Source organism: Haliotis rufescens, unplaced genomic scaffold (assembly GCF_023055435.1).
Source record: "Haliotis rufescens isolate VD_foot unplaced genomic scaffold, xgHalRufe1.0.p SCAF_3, whole genome shotgun sequence".
In the NCBI taxonomy this organism is placed as follows: Eukaryota; Metazoa; Mollusca; class Gastropoda; order Lepetellida; family Haliotidae; genus Haliotis; species Haliotis rufescens.
Genome location: NW_025964001.1, coordinates 22,081,307 through 22,100,033, shown reverse-complemented (window position 1 = coordinate 22,100,033; position 18,727 = coordinate 22,081,307). Strand labels below are relative to the sequence as shown.

General features: G+C 39.7%; 1 protein-coding gene across 2 annotated transcripts in view; it reads right to left on the bottom strand.

Annotated features, from left to right (window-relative positions):
* The window catches only part of LOC124146462 (Bardet-Biedl syndrome 1 protein homolog), a 66,304-nt gene extending 47,667 nt beyond the window's left edge, over window positions 1–18,637 (bottom strand). Inside the window, exons 1-12 of one of the 2 annotated variants that reach the window (XM_046516761.2) lie at window positions 18,440–18,577; window positions 14,747–14,863; window positions 13,811–13,974; window positions 12,110–12,199; window positions 9,532–9,656; window positions 7,996–8,042; window positions 7,262–7,370; window positions 6,352–6,483; window positions 5,795–5,901; window positions 4,658–4,781; window positions 2,596–2,824; window positions 548–706 (exon numbers count right to left, since the gene is read on the bottom strand). In XM_046516761.2, coding sequence (XP_046372717.1) covers window positions 548–706; window positions 2,596–2,824; window positions 4,658–4,781; window positions 5,795–5,901; window positions 6,352–6,483; window positions 7,262–7,370; window positions 7,996–8,042; window positions 9,532–9,656; window positions 12,110–12,199; window positions 13,811–13,974; window positions 14,747–14,820 — 1,360 coding nt within the window. In that variant the 5' untranslated portion in view covers window positions 14,821–14,863; window positions 18,440–18,577. Of the gene's footprint in view, window positions 1–547; window positions 707–2,595; window positions 2,825–4,657; window positions 4,782–5,794; window positions 5,902–6,351; window positions 6,484–7,261; window positions 7,371–7,995; window positions 8,043–9,531; window positions 9,657–12,109; window positions 12,200–13,810; window positions 13,975–14,746; window positions 14,864–18,439 lie in introns of both variants that reach the window. The other variant, XM_046516762.2, reaches the window with a different exon arrangement.
* Window positions 18,638–18,727: the final 90 nt, after the last annotated feature.

Sequence of the window (18,727 nt, the reverse complement as noted above, 5' to 3'; positions counted from 1 at the left end):
TCAGCTGGTTAGAAGGTTCAACAGCTGTGGTCTGAAATATCTTCAGAGAGGTATTAGAGATATATGATTTTAATGAGGTTACCTCCCCACCACTAGCTGGGTTGGAGGGGTAGCATAGTGGTAGCTTCCCACAATCACATGGGCACATTGATGTCCTGATTGTCAAATGGCTGCAGTGTAGCCTTAGGTCATACCTGTGGTCAGACTCATGATTTTCAGTGCATCCCAGTTAACAACATAGTATAGCAGGACTCTGTTCCACTATCCATGATCGTAGTGCTACGACTGTCGAAAGTCCATGTGAAGGTATGGGAGATACAACTGTCTTAGCGCTACGATCGTTTTGTGGAATGGGTCCGTGAACACCAACAGAGCTTAATCATTGGAAACAATTTCAGATATTTACAGAAGGGAGAGAGTAAGTTGGGTTTAATGCTGCATTAGATAACATTTCAGTTCTCCCACATGTAAGAGGAAAACCCAAAGAAGAAAACCAGAGAAAGATTTTGTTCTACTATTTGTCAACGACTACAGTTGAGGTACTTACTGACAGCATTCTCTCTCTCCCTCATGGTCTGGTCTACAAACAGTTTGGTCTTCTTGGGAACATTCAGCTTCACATTTTGGGCCACGGGCGGCCCTGCTGAAAGATCCTTCTCTTGAAATGATGCAGTCCGCTTCAAAATCTTCACAAACAGTCCACCACCTGTCAGAAAAAAAAATCGGAATGACTATCAGTAATTTCTGCTGTTGATCAAATCTATGTCAGATATCTTTACAGTATAATATTGTTGTGGCACATGGTAATGTGCACACCTCACAGGTCATAAATCAGGTGGTGATAAGTGGAGTAGATGGATGGGTGCCCGTGTTCGGGAGCTTGACTTTTGAGAGTTTCTAGGACTTCGGTCCTACCCACATTGAAGTACATGAAAAGCACATGTGGTGTCACTTCAGGTAAGTGACTGTTCGAAATGTGCCTCTGTTCATCCAGCAGTGAATGGGTACCCGGTAGGATGAGAGGATGAGATGGTACTGTGAGTGTCAACCTTCTAGTGCCGCACATGCAGCTTGTGTTGTAAACTCCCAGAATGAGAATGAAAACCGGAGTAATAATATGTAGTGCATGAGCATTTACTATTTGTGGAATATGGTGCATGATAAACTGACTTATTATTAGTAGTAGTAGTAGTAGTATTAGTAGTAGTAGTATATCATGTTCGCCCTACATCATGTGGGAAGATGTTTGCCTACTGTCGCTTTGATCAGGTTTCACAACATGTCAAATTGATGTGGGAGGAAAGCCCAAAGTGATGCAGGTCTTAGATGTTTACCACTTAGGAGAAACCCACGAGCACGGGTATGGTGCTGACACACAAAGCATCCAAATTGGGCAACAAAGTCTTTGACTGGCATTTAGGAGTTGGCTGAATGTGACAACACGAAAAACATTTGAAACATAACTGGTTTATTGTTTGACACAACAACTCAGTGTTACTTCTTGTTCCTCCTCTGACAAATTACTGAACTAATACATGGTGACATCACAGCTTAATTGCAGAAATCCATAAAATAGTTCATGGTGTCCAAAAAACTAAGGGAGGTAATTTTGAACAGCAGATTGCAGCGCCTCAGAGTACTGTGATGATCATGTCCTCTCATTGATGGCATTTCCGGCCCGTGCAGAACAGTCCTGGTACAGTAAGAAACTCTAGTACTTCTTGATACTTCTTGTAAGGCTGTATCCTTACAATTAGGTGTTGTCATGTAGCTCACATTATAGTCCATATTTGACACTCCTCAAAGTTACATATTTACGTCTAAACCCGACAAACCAGTGGTTGATATTATGAGACTCTTCCTCATGAAGACACGTAATCAACCAATGACCACGACCATTCACCTGCTACATTTAGTGGCCTGTTCAATCCAGCATAGGTTGCTGGGGGCCAGTTCTAGCCCAGAATTCCCATGGTGTACCCATAAAATTCAGTTTACAGCAAAATTCTGCAATGGCCATCCCAGCCTTAGAAAAATCGATTTTCTTACGACTCGTCCAGCAGACTAATGTAAACCTTGTTACACTGGAGTTTGTGGCTGGTCCTGCTTGAACAAGACAAAAATGTTCACTATGTTTACATTTCCTGTCAGTATATTCCATTCCAATTTGTATCTAAATCTAAGCATTGAGTGAGTGAGTATGGTTTTATGCCGCTTTTAGCAATAATCCAGCAAAATCACGGCGGGGGACACCAGAAATGGGCTTCACACATTGTACCTGTCGGGAATCGAACCCAGGTCTTTGGCGTGAAAAGCAAACGCTTTAACCAGTAGGGTACCCGACCGCCCCTCTAAGCATTGAGAACTGGTACAGAATTATAGCCCTCAAATGCTACTAACCCCTGGTAGTCAATAAGGATTACTATCACTGTATTCTTACTTGTCTTCAGCACAATTTTGTAGTCTCAGGCTAGCGATTAGCATGAATTTCAAATATTGCCATTCCATAATGGAATGAGGGGCTTAACTTTTTAAAATAAATATCGATATCAGGGGCTGCAACAATACGAATGCTTCAACCAATATGCTTTGTACCTCGAGTAGACATGACCAGAGTGCCATCCTCCCTCCCGAAGCGTCCAAAGTGTAGCCCTGTGACAACATCGGAGGCCTTGATGACGTCTACCAGATACTTCTCCTTGTATATATGTACTTCACAGTTGTTGAGGCCGATCAGGACAGCCTTGAATGCTCGGGGTTTGTAGTCAATGGTGTGCATTGTCGTAATGCTTGCTGGCAATTTGATCGTCCACAATTTCTTTCCCTGAAGATAGAAAACATTTTTATGTAGACTGAGACGATGTGAAATTCAGCCCCTATCTGAGAGAGTGGGTAAGAGATGTTGTAAAAGGCACATCAACACTCTTTCAGTTCATCACGTCAGGAATTCGTATCTGAAGATAAATTCAAAAACTAGAACTGACACAGTTGTCTCCCTTTACATGTATGCTGACTAGTTTTCATTCTTCTATGGAAAATTCTCAAGAAGCTTATTCTATGTCATTAGATTTTCCTGATGTATCACGTGGATGCTTCTGTTTCTCAGCCATTCCAGTATTTCAGTTCTTTCCGATTTGTCATGTCAAGGACACAACAACATGTACAAGGAGGGCAAAGCTGTAAATCTAACTGGTTCTGCCAGGTATTCAAGTAAACAGGACACTGTTGCATCTTTCATCCAACACATGAACTAGGTTTAACAATGATTTGAACAGTGTTTCAGTGATATTACAGTGTCTCAGCTGAATGTTGGGGAGAGCCTGAAGTAATAGTCTTAAATGTGTACCACTTTGGTGAAACCCATGAGAACAGGTATGGTTTGATGGTTTCGTATCAATAGTTGACCTGCCGTTACAATGTTGAGGCACAGCACATCCTGATGCACCAAATGTTCATCAAATCATTTACATGTGTAATGATATGGTGGGGTCACCCGATACAGTACTTTTATTTAATAAGTTGTTATTTTGCATTTCACTCTGAATCATTTCTTTTTAAATTTCAGAGGTTATAGATGGGACATTTGTAGGGCAGAAACATATAGGCTTGAGGGCACTGTGAATAGTGTACCATTTATAGCCAACTAGAAAATACTGCATAAGCCAGGCATTGAACAATTTGTGTCAATATAATCGCATGTTTTTACACCAAAATAACTTGTTATGTAAAGTATGTTGGTACAAGGATCGTAAACCGATGTATTGTATCTTGGGCCTCGTATTGGGACACGATCATATACTGTATCGCTATATTGTTACACCACAAAAATCAACGAACGAGATCGGATGGTTTGATGCATGTCATTGATCTCAAATGCATGGATCGATGCTCATGATATCAATTTCTGGATTGTCTGGCCCAGACTCGATAATTTACAGACCGCCATCATATAGCTGGAATATTGCTGAGTGCGGCGTTAAACAAGACACAAATGAAATGAAACCTTACACCTTTATTATTAAAACAAAAGACTACTAAACTTCCCTACTGATGCTTAAGGTTGTCACGTGTCAACTATGTATCGATGCATCAGGAACTTACAGCTGAATAAATGAAACGTCACATGTCAAACCATGTATCAATTAATGTGAGGATTTAGTAATTGTCAAAAAGTATTTTTTTAAAAGGTTTGTAATTACCCTGTCTCACAACTACCGGTAATCAGGCTAGTATAGCCTAGTATAACAGCATCTACTGTGAAACCAAATGCTACATCTGATTACATAATACCATAAGAATGAGTCTAAATTAACCAGTTATTCAAGTAAAACATAATCTGGTTGACAGCAACACAGGGAAAGAGTATCCTGATACCTATCGTGTTGTGACTACTGAATCCAACCCGTGAAGATCCAGGTTAGAATTGGTGTTCAGTGAGCCATGCATGTCGTAAAAGGAGACTAATGGGATCTCGTGTTTAGACTTGCTGACTTGGTTGACACACGTCATTGTCTCCCCATCGTGTAGATCAATGCTTATAATGTCAATCACTGGACTGTGTGGTTCAGGCTCGATTATTTACAGGCCGCAGTCATAAAGCTGGAATATTGTTGAGTGTGGCGATAAATAACAATCAAGCACTCCTGATTCCCCTCACCTTGGACGTGAAGCAGTGCATTGTTTCATCCATACAGCCCACGTAGATGTTCTTGTTGATTCTCTCCAGGCCAACGGGCTGTGAGTTGAGTTCTATAGTGTACTTGGCTCCCTCCGTTGATCCCCTGCGTTAAATGTTAAAAATTGGTTTGTAAAGATATAATGACATCTAGCGAGTGTGAGACTCCATTCAAGATGGCGGTGCCCAGCGAGTGATTGTGCTCGACGCCATCAGGGTAAATTGTTACTGGTAAGTAATGTTCTGTGTGATGGTATACGTGACGTAAGGGAGGTAGGTTGCTGGGGAATGACGGTTAGACTCAAGTCTGGTTCCGAGAGCTGCTATGTGTGCACGTACATGTCTGTTCTTGAGTACAACTGAATAAACAACATTGACTCAAGACATCGTTGTGTCATCACTGGGCATTATTCCAATCTTACACCTGGACAATCACGTCATTATCAATATACATTTGCAACCCATGTGAAAATAGACTCAGACTCGAGTGAGTGAGTTTAACGCCGCTTTGAACAGTATTTCAGATACTTCACAGCGTGTCAACTTGATGTGGGAGGAAGGCCTGAAGTGATGCCGGTCTTAGGCGTTCATCACTCTGGTGAAACCTACGAGCATGGGTTTGGAGTAGACAAACCAAGAAACATAATAGGGGTGAATCTCGGATTCGAACCCCTGACTTCAGGTTTCTTGTATTAGAGTACAGAGTCAGAGTCAGAGTTTCTGGTCATAACTTCCTTGAGCCTGGAAGACTCACTTAGAAATCATATTCTTATTAAAATATATTCTTGTAACAATATTTGTTGCTATAAAATGAAGCCATTGTTAAATGTAAGCTGGACAAACACATTGACAATGATAAGAAATATTCGTAGATTCAGGAATAAAAAAGCGTATTATCAACCTTAAAGATAAGAGGAGGGTAAACAGATACTCTGATCAAGCTCATGGTGAAATGACAATCTGAGTTTGTAGATGGTTCAAAAGTAGTCTTCTTGTTTGCTCGCTTCAGTTCCAAAGAGCACATCTTTAGGAGAGCCAAGTGGCAAACTTGAAAATGAAGACATTTCTAAGGTGTGATATGATATTAAGTAACAGATTTGTCACTGACTTATGACCAACCTCTTCAGGGTGTAGACACATCCATTCCTACATGCAACCACTATCCTGTACTCCACATCGTACAGGCCGTTCACACTGAGGAACACCGGGACACTGGGCAGCTCCATCTGAAACAGGTCAACGTCAGTGACAGGCGTTCTTTACAAGTTACAACATAATCAGCATCACCCTGACATGCCAACATTTAACTTTGTGGCACTATAGATGATGAATCATTGGAAACAGGAATGACATGGATTTTTACGTCTTTATTATTATATTAACTATTAACTTTATCAAGCAAATTGACTCACATGAAGCCAAAAGTCCTATCTGAAGGAAAGAAATCTTCAAGAAAGGGATATAACTCAACAGTCACATGGTTTGCAGACCACTAGAAAATGACTTTAAATCACCTCAGAATGTGTGTTCATATTTACTGTTGTGAGAACTGTGAAGGCTTCAGGGTCTAGAACATAGATGTAACATTAATATGGGTGTGTACTTACTGTTATGAGAACTGTGAAGGCTTCGGGGTCTAGGACATAGATGTAACATTAATATGGGTGTGTACTTACTGTTGTGAGAACTGTGAAGGCCTCAGGGTCTAGGACATAGATAGACTTGTTCTCTGTCCCCAGGACCAGACAGCTGATGGCATCTTCATCAGCCATGGATTTCTTCAAGGTGGCAAGGCTTGTTATCACAGTCTACAAAGACAATATCAGCTTACTCTGTCAGTTCCTACCTTGTATTTGCCACACCCACTTTATGCTGTTCCTCTTAGCGATCTTTACAATCTCAGCTACGTTTGTTGTAACTCCTATACTTTACCACATACTTACAATTGTCAGGCTGCCAAGATCAGCTTGGAACAGGACCCAGATTAATTAATTTGTTGATGGCATTACTCAGAAGTTGACGGATGACTACCGGTAGTAGACACAATTTATGGATAACAACTTCTTTATTTACTTTAACGGCAACATTGTGGTATAGATCCTTTTCCATTGTCCTTGATTGATGATGCTTGCTTTTATAAGGATATATACTGCAATGCTGCCTTTATAGTGATTAAGAAGTTGTTACTTATAAACTGTGTCTACTTTGAGGACCTAGATTGGTGGGATAATTTTACAACAAATACCATTCAAACACTTGTTTTTATGACCAGTAAGATTTCTTAAGGATTAGGCAAATATTTATCCAGCCAACTGCCAGCATGGTTAGTAAAGTCAACTGATCGTTGATAAGTCATCTGATTTTTTCACTCAACTGAACACTCTATTGGACATTCTTAGGACAGATTCTTAAAATACACAACACGTCAAACTGAATGTGTTTATGTGTCAAAATGTTTTCAACAACAAGATCACCCCAAATTGTTTCTTAAGAAACTGACATTCAAGGGAGTGCAATCCCCCGAACTTGGGGTAGGAAGAAAACAGCCTCTCAAGTGGTAACAGAAAGTTTACATCCAGCCCTCACCTGTCGTTTCAGAGGAAAGTGTTTGTGCAGGTTGGCGAAGGCCTCCAGGTCATTGGCCTCCAACTGAAGGAACCGTAAAGATCGCACCGTCAACGTGTTGCCTTCAGCTCTGAAATAAATGCATATGAAGTACAATTACACAGGCAGTAATAGAAAAATGTAGTAAAAAACATCCATGTAATCCATTAAATCAATTTTTACTTGAGGTCAAAAGAATTCATTAAAGACTTGTACAGTCATCCCCCACAATAACGCGGGTCCCGGGGTCCATGGACAACCCCCCGCGTTATCAGACACTCGCGTTATTCCAATTATGGAATGAGGTCGGGTAATAGTTCAACTAAAGGGGACACGAATACATGTACTGTATATGCACACTTGATAAATGTGCATGCATGGTTACGCCAGAAAAATTGACGGTGTTTGGTGAGAAATAGAAATATGTATGATTATATTTTTGTGTTTTTTCTTCGAGTAAGAACGATCTATGTACAAATTTTGGTGTTCCGTTATTGTTAACTACTTTGACTATTGGGCCCATTTTAATGCAAATATGGTAAGATATACATGTATGAAATAAGGTGCATCATGAAGTAAAGTAGGGAACAGATATCATAGCATTCTTCAACTATACACGGTGACAATATAATGATGTGAGGAGGGTTATTTGATAGTGAGGTGGGTAGGGAGGAAAACTTACTGTTTAATTAAGCCTATTAACAACCACTGCCTACCTCAATCCCTCCAGTGCTTCTCTCAGTATAAATACATTCACACGGTCCTGGAAGTAAACAATGGTCACACTAAATATAATCTCAATGGATTCCTTCTTCTTTCCTTCTGCAAGAAGCAATGTAATGAGAAATCCTACCTGAAAGTAACAAACTGTTGTTTGTTTGTTGTTTAACATCGCACTCAGCTATATTCCAGCAAATTCCTCATTCAGTCTTGCTTGACAACGGTATAAGGATCTATACCGAAACGGTGCCTTTACAGTATTAAAGAAGTTGTTATCCACAAATTGTGTCTACTTTGTCATCCTTCAGCTTCTTAGAAATGCCTATCAAAAAATTAATCCAGGGATTGATATCATGAGCATCGATCTACGCAATTTGGACAGATGACATGCATCAACCAAGTCAGCAAGCCTGACCATCCAATCCCATTAGTCGCCTTTTACGACAAGCATATATGAACCATAACACTGATTAAATAGCCACATTGTATACTGTATTATCTGTAACATCATGTAGTATGCATGAACAGCCTTGAAAAGAACATGTTGTTATGAACCTGAAATATTGTTAGTGACAATTAACCTCATCCATATAAGTCAGGCCCTTATCTTTTTGAATAAAAAGTGCTGAATAAAAGTGGAATTGTTAGCATAGCTTCTGTATTGGAACCGAATACATTTATTGTGTGAACAAAAAGAAACACTCCAGAAACAATGGTGTGATTTGATAGTCGTAATAAGAACGAGTTATTCGATCAGGGTTTCAAAGTCAAAGATAAAGTAAACCTCATGTTAATTTGTCTTTGAGTTGACATCGTGACTCGTCTGCACAGAAATATCAACACATCGAACTTAATCAAATTTCGCGAGAATGTATCATGTTATTATTTTATGCAAATTGATTGGTTAATTGTTAGCTAGCATCCCAGATTGGCAATTTTTAATTTGAATACAACAGTATTTAGTCAACCAATGAGATTAATACACATCTAGGTCAGAAAGGTCAACAACAAGGCACTTTCATTCATAAATTGTAGTAAAAACGTAAAAGCACTTCCAAATATGGCATACATTTCTTAGAAATTGAATGCCGCAAAGATTTTTAGGAAATTTATGAAGCGAAGTAGTCAGACTGTTAACAGCTTACCACACACAGAAAAAACACTATATACAGGTTAAACACACTTGATATTTCTTTTGAATATTTTACCAACCCTTTTTAGTTGAGTTTGGTGTTATAACATTTGCTGAGCTTACTAGACTTTTATAGACATGGGCTTTCGGACTAGTGGCTAAAGTTGCAGACAGAGCATAATGTACATAATGACTTGTAACAATCACAGCGTACCAAAGTGTGATCAAATGTAAATCTGCTGAGTACTAACTGCATACAGAACCTGTTGAGGTTAAGGTTGGGAAATAGTAATATGAAATAAGAAAATGATTAAATGTAACACTAATCATAATCATCAGCAGGGGATGAGTTCCCTGATGCCAGCACTACAAGAGGAGTAATGCTGCTTGCTGTACGTACATCCTTAGCCTGATTCCACAGCTCCTGCTCCAGAGGGAAGATTTCCAGAGGGGGGAGGGTGAACTTGAAGTATGGTCGCAGGTTCTTGTAGATGTAGATGTAGGGACCCGAGGCCACAGCAATAGCTGAACACACACAGACAAATGTCAGGTCAGTATTTCTCGCTCAATAAAAGATCAGTTCTGGATCCAATCTTATTAAAATCAGATCTCGATACCGCTCTAAGTTAAGATCTGAACCTCGATGGGTCATGACCATTTGTAAGATCACACATGCAAAGTTGTCAAATTGCTTCTTTCATTTTGCAGAATCATCTCCCATGATGTTGTTGCTGAACATGAGACACAGGACATGCTACCGGGCTAGAGACAGGTCAACTGATCCATTTGGTCGCCTCTTATAACCAGCAAAGGTTTCAGTCGACCAATTCTAACCTGGAATCCCCATGTTGATACAAGGAAGAACAGTGAACTCTGACAAAACATGAGACACAGGACATGCTACCGGGCTAGAGACAGGTCAACTGATCCATTTGGTCGCCTCTTATAACCAGCAAAGGTTTCAGTCGACCAATTCTAACCTGGAATCCCCATGTTGATACAAGGAAGAACAGTGAACTCTGACAAAACATGAGACACAGGACATGCTACCGGGCTAGAGACAGGTCAACTGATCCATTTGGTCGCCTCTTATAACCAGCAAAGGTTTCAGTCGACCAATTCTAACCTGGAATCCCCATGTTGATACAAGGAAGAACAGTGAACTCTGACAAAACATGAGACACAGGACATGCTACCGGACTAGAGACAGGTCAACTGATCCATTTGGTCGCCTCTTATAACCAGCAAAGGTTTCAGTCGACCAATTCTAACCTGGAATCCCCATGTTGATACAAGGAAGAACAGTGAACTCTGACAAAACATGAGACACAGGACATGCTACCGGGCTAGAGACAGGTCAACTGATCCATTTGGTCGCCTCTTATAACCAGCACAGGTTTCAGTGGACCAATTCTAACCTGGAATCCCCATGTTGATACAAGGAAGAACAGTGAACTCTGACAAAACATGAGACACAGGACATGCTACTGGGCTAGAGACAGGTCAACTGATCCATTTGGTCGCCTCTTATAACCAGCACAGGTTTCAGTGGACCAATTCTAACCTGGAATCCCCATGTTGATACAAGGAAGAACAGTGAACTCTGACAAAACATGAGACACAGGACATGCTACTGGGCTAGAGACAGGTCAACTGATCCATTTGGTCGCCTCTTATAACCAGCAAAGGTTTCAGTGGACCAATTCTAACCTGGAATCCCCATGTTGATACAAGGAAGAACAGTGAACTCTGACAAAACATGAGACACAGGACATGCTACTGGGCTAGAGACAGGTCAACTGATCCATTTGGTCGCCTCTTATAACCAGCAAAGGTTTCAGTGGACCAATTCTAACCTGGAATCCCCATGTTGATACAAGGAAGAACAGTGAACTCTGACAAAACATGAGACACAGGACATGCTACTGGGCTAGAGACAGGTCAACTGATCCATTTGGTCGCCTCTTATAACCAGCACAGGTTTCAGTGGACCAATTCTAACCTGGAATCCCCATGTTGATACAAGGAAGAACAGTGAACTCTGACAAAACATGAGACACAGGACATGCTACTGGGCTAGAGACAGGTCAACTGATCCATTTGGTCGCCTCTTATAACCAGCACAGGTTTCAGTGGACCAATTCTAACCTGGAATCCCCATGTTGATACAAGGAAGAACAGTGAACTCTGACAAAACATGAGACACAGGACATGCTACTGGGCTAGAGACAGGTCAACTGATCCATTTGGTCGCCTCTTATAACCAGCACAGGTTTCAGTGGTCCAATTCTAACCTGGAATCCCCATGTTGATACAAGGAAGAACAGTGAACTCTGACAAAACATGAGACACAGGACATGCTACTGGGCTAGAGACAGATCAACTGATCCATTTGGTCGCCTCTTATAACCAGCAAAGGTTTCAGTCGACCAATTCTAACCTGGAATCCCCATGTTGATACAAGGAAGAACAGTGAACTCTGACAAAACATGAGACACAGGACATGCTACTGGGCTAGAGACAGGTCAACTGATCCATTTGGTCGCCTCTTATAACCAGCACAGGTTTCAGTGGACCAATTCTAACCTGGAATCCCCATGTTGATACAAGGAAGAACAGTGAACTCTGAACAAAACGTATTACAGGACCGACATAAGCAACACACCACTTGATTCCAATTCTCCATCAGTAAGAAGCTGGTAATCAGGGGATGTAGGCTTTGCGTATTTATCACAATGTCCTCATGATATCGTGAACTGTGGTACATTTATGTATCTAGATCACTTAACCAAAAGTTTGACAGTAGCCATTTGTCTGTTGGTGTGTCCTTTGTCATGTGTAAATTGTGTGTATAAACTTGGTCTTCTGACTATATGGCTGAAAAAATGCCGATGTGACGTTAAATTTTAACTCACTCGCTCAATTTGACATGTGATGACTGAATGGAGCGGAAAATCCCCGATCAGTTCCCATCTTACCTGGCGTCCTTGGTTCCAGGGTGTCCATGTAGAATGTGACCACCCCAGTCGGCAGGTCGATGATGGTGTGTTCACTCAGGATGTTAGTGTCTAAATAAAAAAAGGTATACAATTTTTAGTGAGTGAGTGAGTATTGTTTTACGCTGCTTTTAGCAATTGCCAGCAATATCACCCGGGTTCAATTCCCGACATGGGTACAATGTGTGAAGCCCATTTCTGGTGTCCCCCGCTGTGATATTGCTGGGATATTGCTAAAAGCGGAGTAAAACCTTACTCACTCACTCACTGTTTACAGAGTAGCCACTAGCACTGACTCTCAGTAACAGCTGGGTGTCGCTGATCACTTCCTATGTGAACCACATATCACAGTACACAGAACACCTCAACCAATATGCGACATATCATGTGTCGGCAATACCGAAACCTACATATTATCAATAAAAACAAATCAATAATCGATTAAATCAGTGTCAGAAATTCAGTGAGATCCTTGGGTCATGGAATGAAATGGCTGAAGCTAAACATATCACAGCTTCCTATGATAAATGTCTATATTTAAACCATTTACAATCATCCATAGTGTCTTACATATGATAAACGATAAACATTAGCTAACATTAGGCTTTCTAAACCCTTTTATATGACTTCTCATCATGGCAATTAATGGGAAAGTCTTCATGACATGGGATCACGTCCACATGTACTTTGCTGAGAAACTTCAGGTACACAAACCTTGCATTGGCCACGTATCATGGTATATTTTATTTTTCATCCCTTCTGAAGATTGTAATACTGCAACTTGAATCCATGCACCAAGGATTAAATACATTAAAGACCAATACTGGTCGATATGTACAGATAGATGTATCTAGGATCAAATTTAACCATTCAGTTATTGAATCCAGTTGTAACTGTAAACTATGTTATACTTAAAACACTCCTCCTCAGTTTTGGTTGAAAATGTAAAACATCAAGCTCTGAAAGAGCTATCACAAGCAGGGAAATGCCCCAGGTCCCAAGGGACGAAAGCCCAAGTGCTTTCCTCGAACTCACGGTTTTACATTTTCAACCAAAATTGAGGAAGACGGTTTTAACTATCTTACAAACTGTCAAAATGCAAGCAATACCAAAAAGAATAAAAAACATTGGGATGCTTTAGAGTGTAACAATACAGAAGTTACGGTATAAAACAAATTCAATGACAGCAGGTTTGAGAAAGATCATGTGCAGCATGTAGACAACCGAAGACAGTGGCATGTAAGATTGACCACCCTTTCATCACCTGCCTCAGTGGCTCAGCAAGAAAACAGTGGGTTACAATGCTAAACATTATAAATGATGTTCCAGATTCCATACACATGTAAAAAACGGGAATTTTAACCAGTCAAACATTAGATGCATATCAAAAGTATGTTCATAAATCTTTGGTGATATATAACACTCTCCAGTTAAGTTAGAAAGTCACGGGCATACTGTCAGAAATTCCTGGGCATGGATACCAGCAACTGAGTCTGTGGTCTTTCCCCTATTTGAAGACACCTTAAGAACAATAGGATGACGTCACTATAGGTTTATAATAAAGGGAAAGAAACAATTATGCATCAAACATAGCCAACATGTTCAAAGGTAAGAATTTACGTGTGAAATAAAAACATGATCTGTTTTCATCATGATGAAGGATCACTATAAGCAATAACTTACTTTTGTACACCTTCAGCTTCATGTCATAACTGCCAGTCCCCAGATCAGCAACAATCAGTTTCCAGTCTCCATCTGCCTGGATGTCCGAGAGAGTCATACACTGTGTGAATGTGTACAGAGTTGACATGGGGTCGTGGTATGCGTCCAGCCATTTTGTGCTATCTCTGTCAAATGAGAAATTTCATTCACTTCATACTTCAGACTTGCTTTATTAAACAGTAAAACAGGATTTAGTTGCACTTTCATTTAACATTGGGGAGGGAAAAATCAAAAGAGAAACTAAATTAACATTGTTATTTTCTGCTTCACTAAACCTTTGCCAAGTCCTCCTACCATGCTTAAAGCATTATCTTTGATAATCAATAGCACAATATCTCAATTCAATTCTGACCAACTGTCTACCATAAATACAACAAGTCACTATCTCCATCGCTCTATCAGTAACTGACAACTGATATATTAATCATTGTGTCCATCGAACCAAAGCTATGGTAACAACTAGAGCCAGGGCCCACTTTCACAAAGCGATCTTAGCGCTAAGATGATCTTAACTCCCATACTTTAACATATGCTTACGATAGTTTTAGCGCTAAGATCGCTTTGTGAAAGTGGGCCCAGGTCATTTATCCTAACAGAATGGCAATACAAAATACTGGATAATGAAGGATGGCAAGCCACATCAATGGTATGATCTGTGGCAAAAGTTAAGAAGGCTGACATGCCATTTCAAACACCATTCCCATTCTGTTGGACTCATTTATGAAAGAAATTCAATACTTTCAACAAAAATGTGCTTTTTATTTTAGTTTTACAAGCTACAAATAAGCTCAAATTTAAAGAAACTCTTAAGCTAGAGATGGATTACTTCCATAAAGTAAACACATGTGTATAAACATTTCTATAATCCATTATATGATTATTTATGATCTGTTCTACCCATTGCTTTCGGTTCCACTGCGGTTCAGCAGTCTCCAGAGCAAGCCAGCTTCATGAGTAGGGGCACCCGCCATTACTACCACCCTTGAATGCTGACTACACTATCTCAGCACAGAGCTGTCAATTTCAAATAATGGCAAAAAAATAAATCAAAGACAGGAGAAAAATAAGGAAACCTGACGTCAATGACAATGGAAAAAAAAGGGAAAGAAACATCTGATTACATACCCTTATGCAATGATATTATTGTTGACATGCCATGATTTCAACTCAAACCAAATATAGGACATTTCCACATGATTTCAAACATGTTTTATTGAAATATTTAACAATTCACTTATTGATCAAAACACATATTACCAGTATGCTGTTAATCTATCAATCATTGATAGTCTCTCATGTTTGTTTGTTTGTTATTGTTTAACACCGCACTCAGCAATATTCCAGCTATATGACAGCTGTCTGTAAATAATCGAGTCTGCACCAGGCAGTCCAGTGACTGACATCATGAGCATCGATCCATACCATTGGGATACGATGACATGCATCAACCAAGTCAGCGAGCCCGACCACCCGATCCCGTTAGTCGCCACTTACGACAAGCATAGTTGCCTTTTACGGCAAGCATGGGTTGCTGAAGACCTATTCTACCCCGGATCTTCATGGGTCCTGAAGTCCAATGATGGTAGTAAACTAAATGTGTTGTCCATTCCTAACACTGCCAAGGAATTTTCAAGTATTTCTTCAATTCATGTTGTTATCAACATGATTCATGCACATTTGTTTTTCAACAAAAAGTCATTAACTTATGAACATGATTCAGGATTGACTAGCTAAAGGAAAATATGGTTTTGAGCAAGTGACTTTGTCGGAATGTCGATGTCGGAATGTCGATGTCGGAATGTCCACGTTTGAACAATCTCATTAAAATCTCATCTTAGTTTTCTCTACTGCTAAACAATACGGGTCACGTCAAAACGACCTTTTGCAAATTTTGACCGACCAATGAAATGACTGACAAGAAATCAACATTAGCCAATCAGAAGGCAGCTTTCTCAAGCTTTACGACACTAGTTTCAAACTGGCGACTACCGCTGCGAAACATATTTTGACGTATTCTCGATTAAAAAATTAAAACTGATAAGAAGAACATTCTGGAATGGCTTATAGATGGCCTAGATTGTATGGATATAATCGTAAAACCTGTAACTGTCGTTCGGAATACCCCGTGTTAAATATTTAATGGTTGCATGATTAGAAAACACATTCCAACTGTCACTTTCATGATCTGGTAAGAGACGCTCTGATTGGTTGGATGAAAGGTCGGTCTGACATGACCCGTAATGGGATGTCCTCAGATCTTTGTTTAGCGATAGCAAGAACTAAGATCTGATTTTAATGAGACTGATGTTTGAAAGACTCACAGCTGCAACATTCCAGCAACAGTATGATAATGCATCAAGTGTTACATCACTGATCATGCTGATACTATGAATCTGATGGAATGTGTCACATACCGCTGTCCGCTGACTTACGGAGTGATGAAACATGCAACAACAGTGAGTGAGTGAGTTGGGTTTAACTCTGCTTAAACAGTATTCAACTTATATCATGGTTAAAGCCTGGAGTGATACAGGTCTCAGACGTTTACCACTTTGGAGAAACCACTTTGGAGAGCACGGATATGGTGCTGACAACCTAGAAACATAATCGGGGCGAACCAGGAATCAAAACCCAAATTCAAAGGTTGTTAGGTGTTACCAAGGGATGCAACTCTGCACAGCAATTAAGGCGCCTTAGACTGGGCCACCCCGTGCCCCAAGCATGCAATAACAGACATACATTTATTATCATCATCACATGATCTTGTCATCTTTGATTTGACACAAACACAACACCAGAGTATCAGACATGTCAGATTGATTGGTATTCCAGAACAATGACACCATAAAGATTTGTTTAAGAATTTGTAATGAAACTGATGAATGTGACAAATGTCCTATCAAAATTTATCAAACTTATAAGATATTAAGGTGATTAGGATGTTCTAGCTAATCCCGAGGTCATTTGTCTCGAGCAAAACGTCTTGCAACACTACCATCACTACAGCAAGAAACAAACATTCAAACTTAAAAAATGTTCTCTATGAACATGATGAACTATGAATATGACTAAAATCAAAGGAGAAAAAACTTGATCATGTTTAAATTTGGAAGATGTTTGAGGAAATGGTAATAAAACCTAACTATGGGTTGAATAATGTCATATGGAGGTGTATGTGATATAAATGAGAAATGACAACACAAATAAATGCATTACATCATGTACATAAGGATTTGTGAATCACACAATTTTTTTATTTGTATTCATGATGTTCATATGAATATTCTAATCAATGTTCAATTTGACACTATTGCAGATGTTAAGATTCATGTGAATTTAAACATTATAAGAACTGGGTTTCATACATAATAACATCTTCGCGAGGCAAGGGAGTTAACTGACTATGAAAGGCCGAACTAGGCTGGAATTCCTAGGCTCGACCGTAGCGCCACCAGTGGTTATTACAAGTTATGTTCCTTCTAAGCCTCTCCTGTGGACCAATCAGATTCCACCTCTCGTATCACTTGCATTTGTTTCAAACAAAATGGTGGCGCCCAGTCAAAACGATCTGATTGATAATCAAGATCTATATTGTGATAAAACGGGTCTTACATAGCGAAGTGCATCAAATCACGTGAGCACCTTGATTAAAAACATGAAAAGACTTGGAAAATATCTGTTGACAACGAGTTGGCGGTGCACATGCTTTGCAAATCCTGCAATCGACAGAAATCTGCACGACATTTTACAAACCGGATTTTTATTTCGGTGCGTGATTTTGATTGGACTATGCATAGACTCGTTAGCCCAGCCAAAATGTAACTCCATAATACCAGCCTAGTTCGGCAAGGTTGGAAACTGGACTTTTATAATCAGTTAACTCACTTGCCTCGGGAAGATGACATAATAATAGCCATGGCCAATTTGCAGCCTTATGTTATAGGTCTTTTGCTGTTTTGATAGTTTTGAGTCCATGTCTGTCTTGAATTGTTGCCTTTTGGGAAAGTTTTCCTGTGGATGATTCCTTTACTTACAATGAATGATTCAACCCCATTGGCTAAATAGCAGCTAGATTACCAGTATCACAGAATTGTTGCCAATATCTAATTAAAATAGAGATTGTGTAGATGCGAAGTATCACAATGCCAGTTCACCTATTTTGTCATGCCCTTATGCCCTAAATACAGTCCTTGCCAAATACTTTTGAGTCTACAAGCCTGAGCATAATGTTTTGAATCATTTTAAGAAGACTTTAGCGTTATGGTACTGATGTTTTATAAAGCTGAGTTTACCAGACTGAACAGAATTTTCTACTTGCACACCATGCACTTCTTCCTGAACTGTCACAATCATATTCATCCTAAGCACGATTCCATCATTACTATCATAGATGTTGTGAAGATAAGATACGTTTTCGTTTTGGTTCATTTACCATGTTTACTACCATATACTTTATGTGCTTCTATAACTTCAGTACTACTGGATAATCAACACAGTCTGAATCAGGTTGAATCAGGTTGTTGACAACCGAGTTTGACAATCAGAGATGGTAAATATTGAATATTTGGCCAGAACTTGTAAATGTCCTACCCTGATGCTTCGCTAGATGACCCTCTCACGCCGACAGAAGTGTTTGACATGACGGTTACCGTCTAGACATAGAAACAAGACTATAAACAAAAGCAACCAACACTTGATGGTGTAACAATAATCACTGTAACATGCAAAGAAAATAAATTATCAGCGCTCGCAAGTGGTTGTCGAGGAAAACATCCGGCATGTCTTAGGTTCGCGCTAAATGACATTCCTGGAATTTGATTCGTTAAAATGTAACTAAAATTTTATAATTTCCAAAAATATCTATATACTGTTATACCT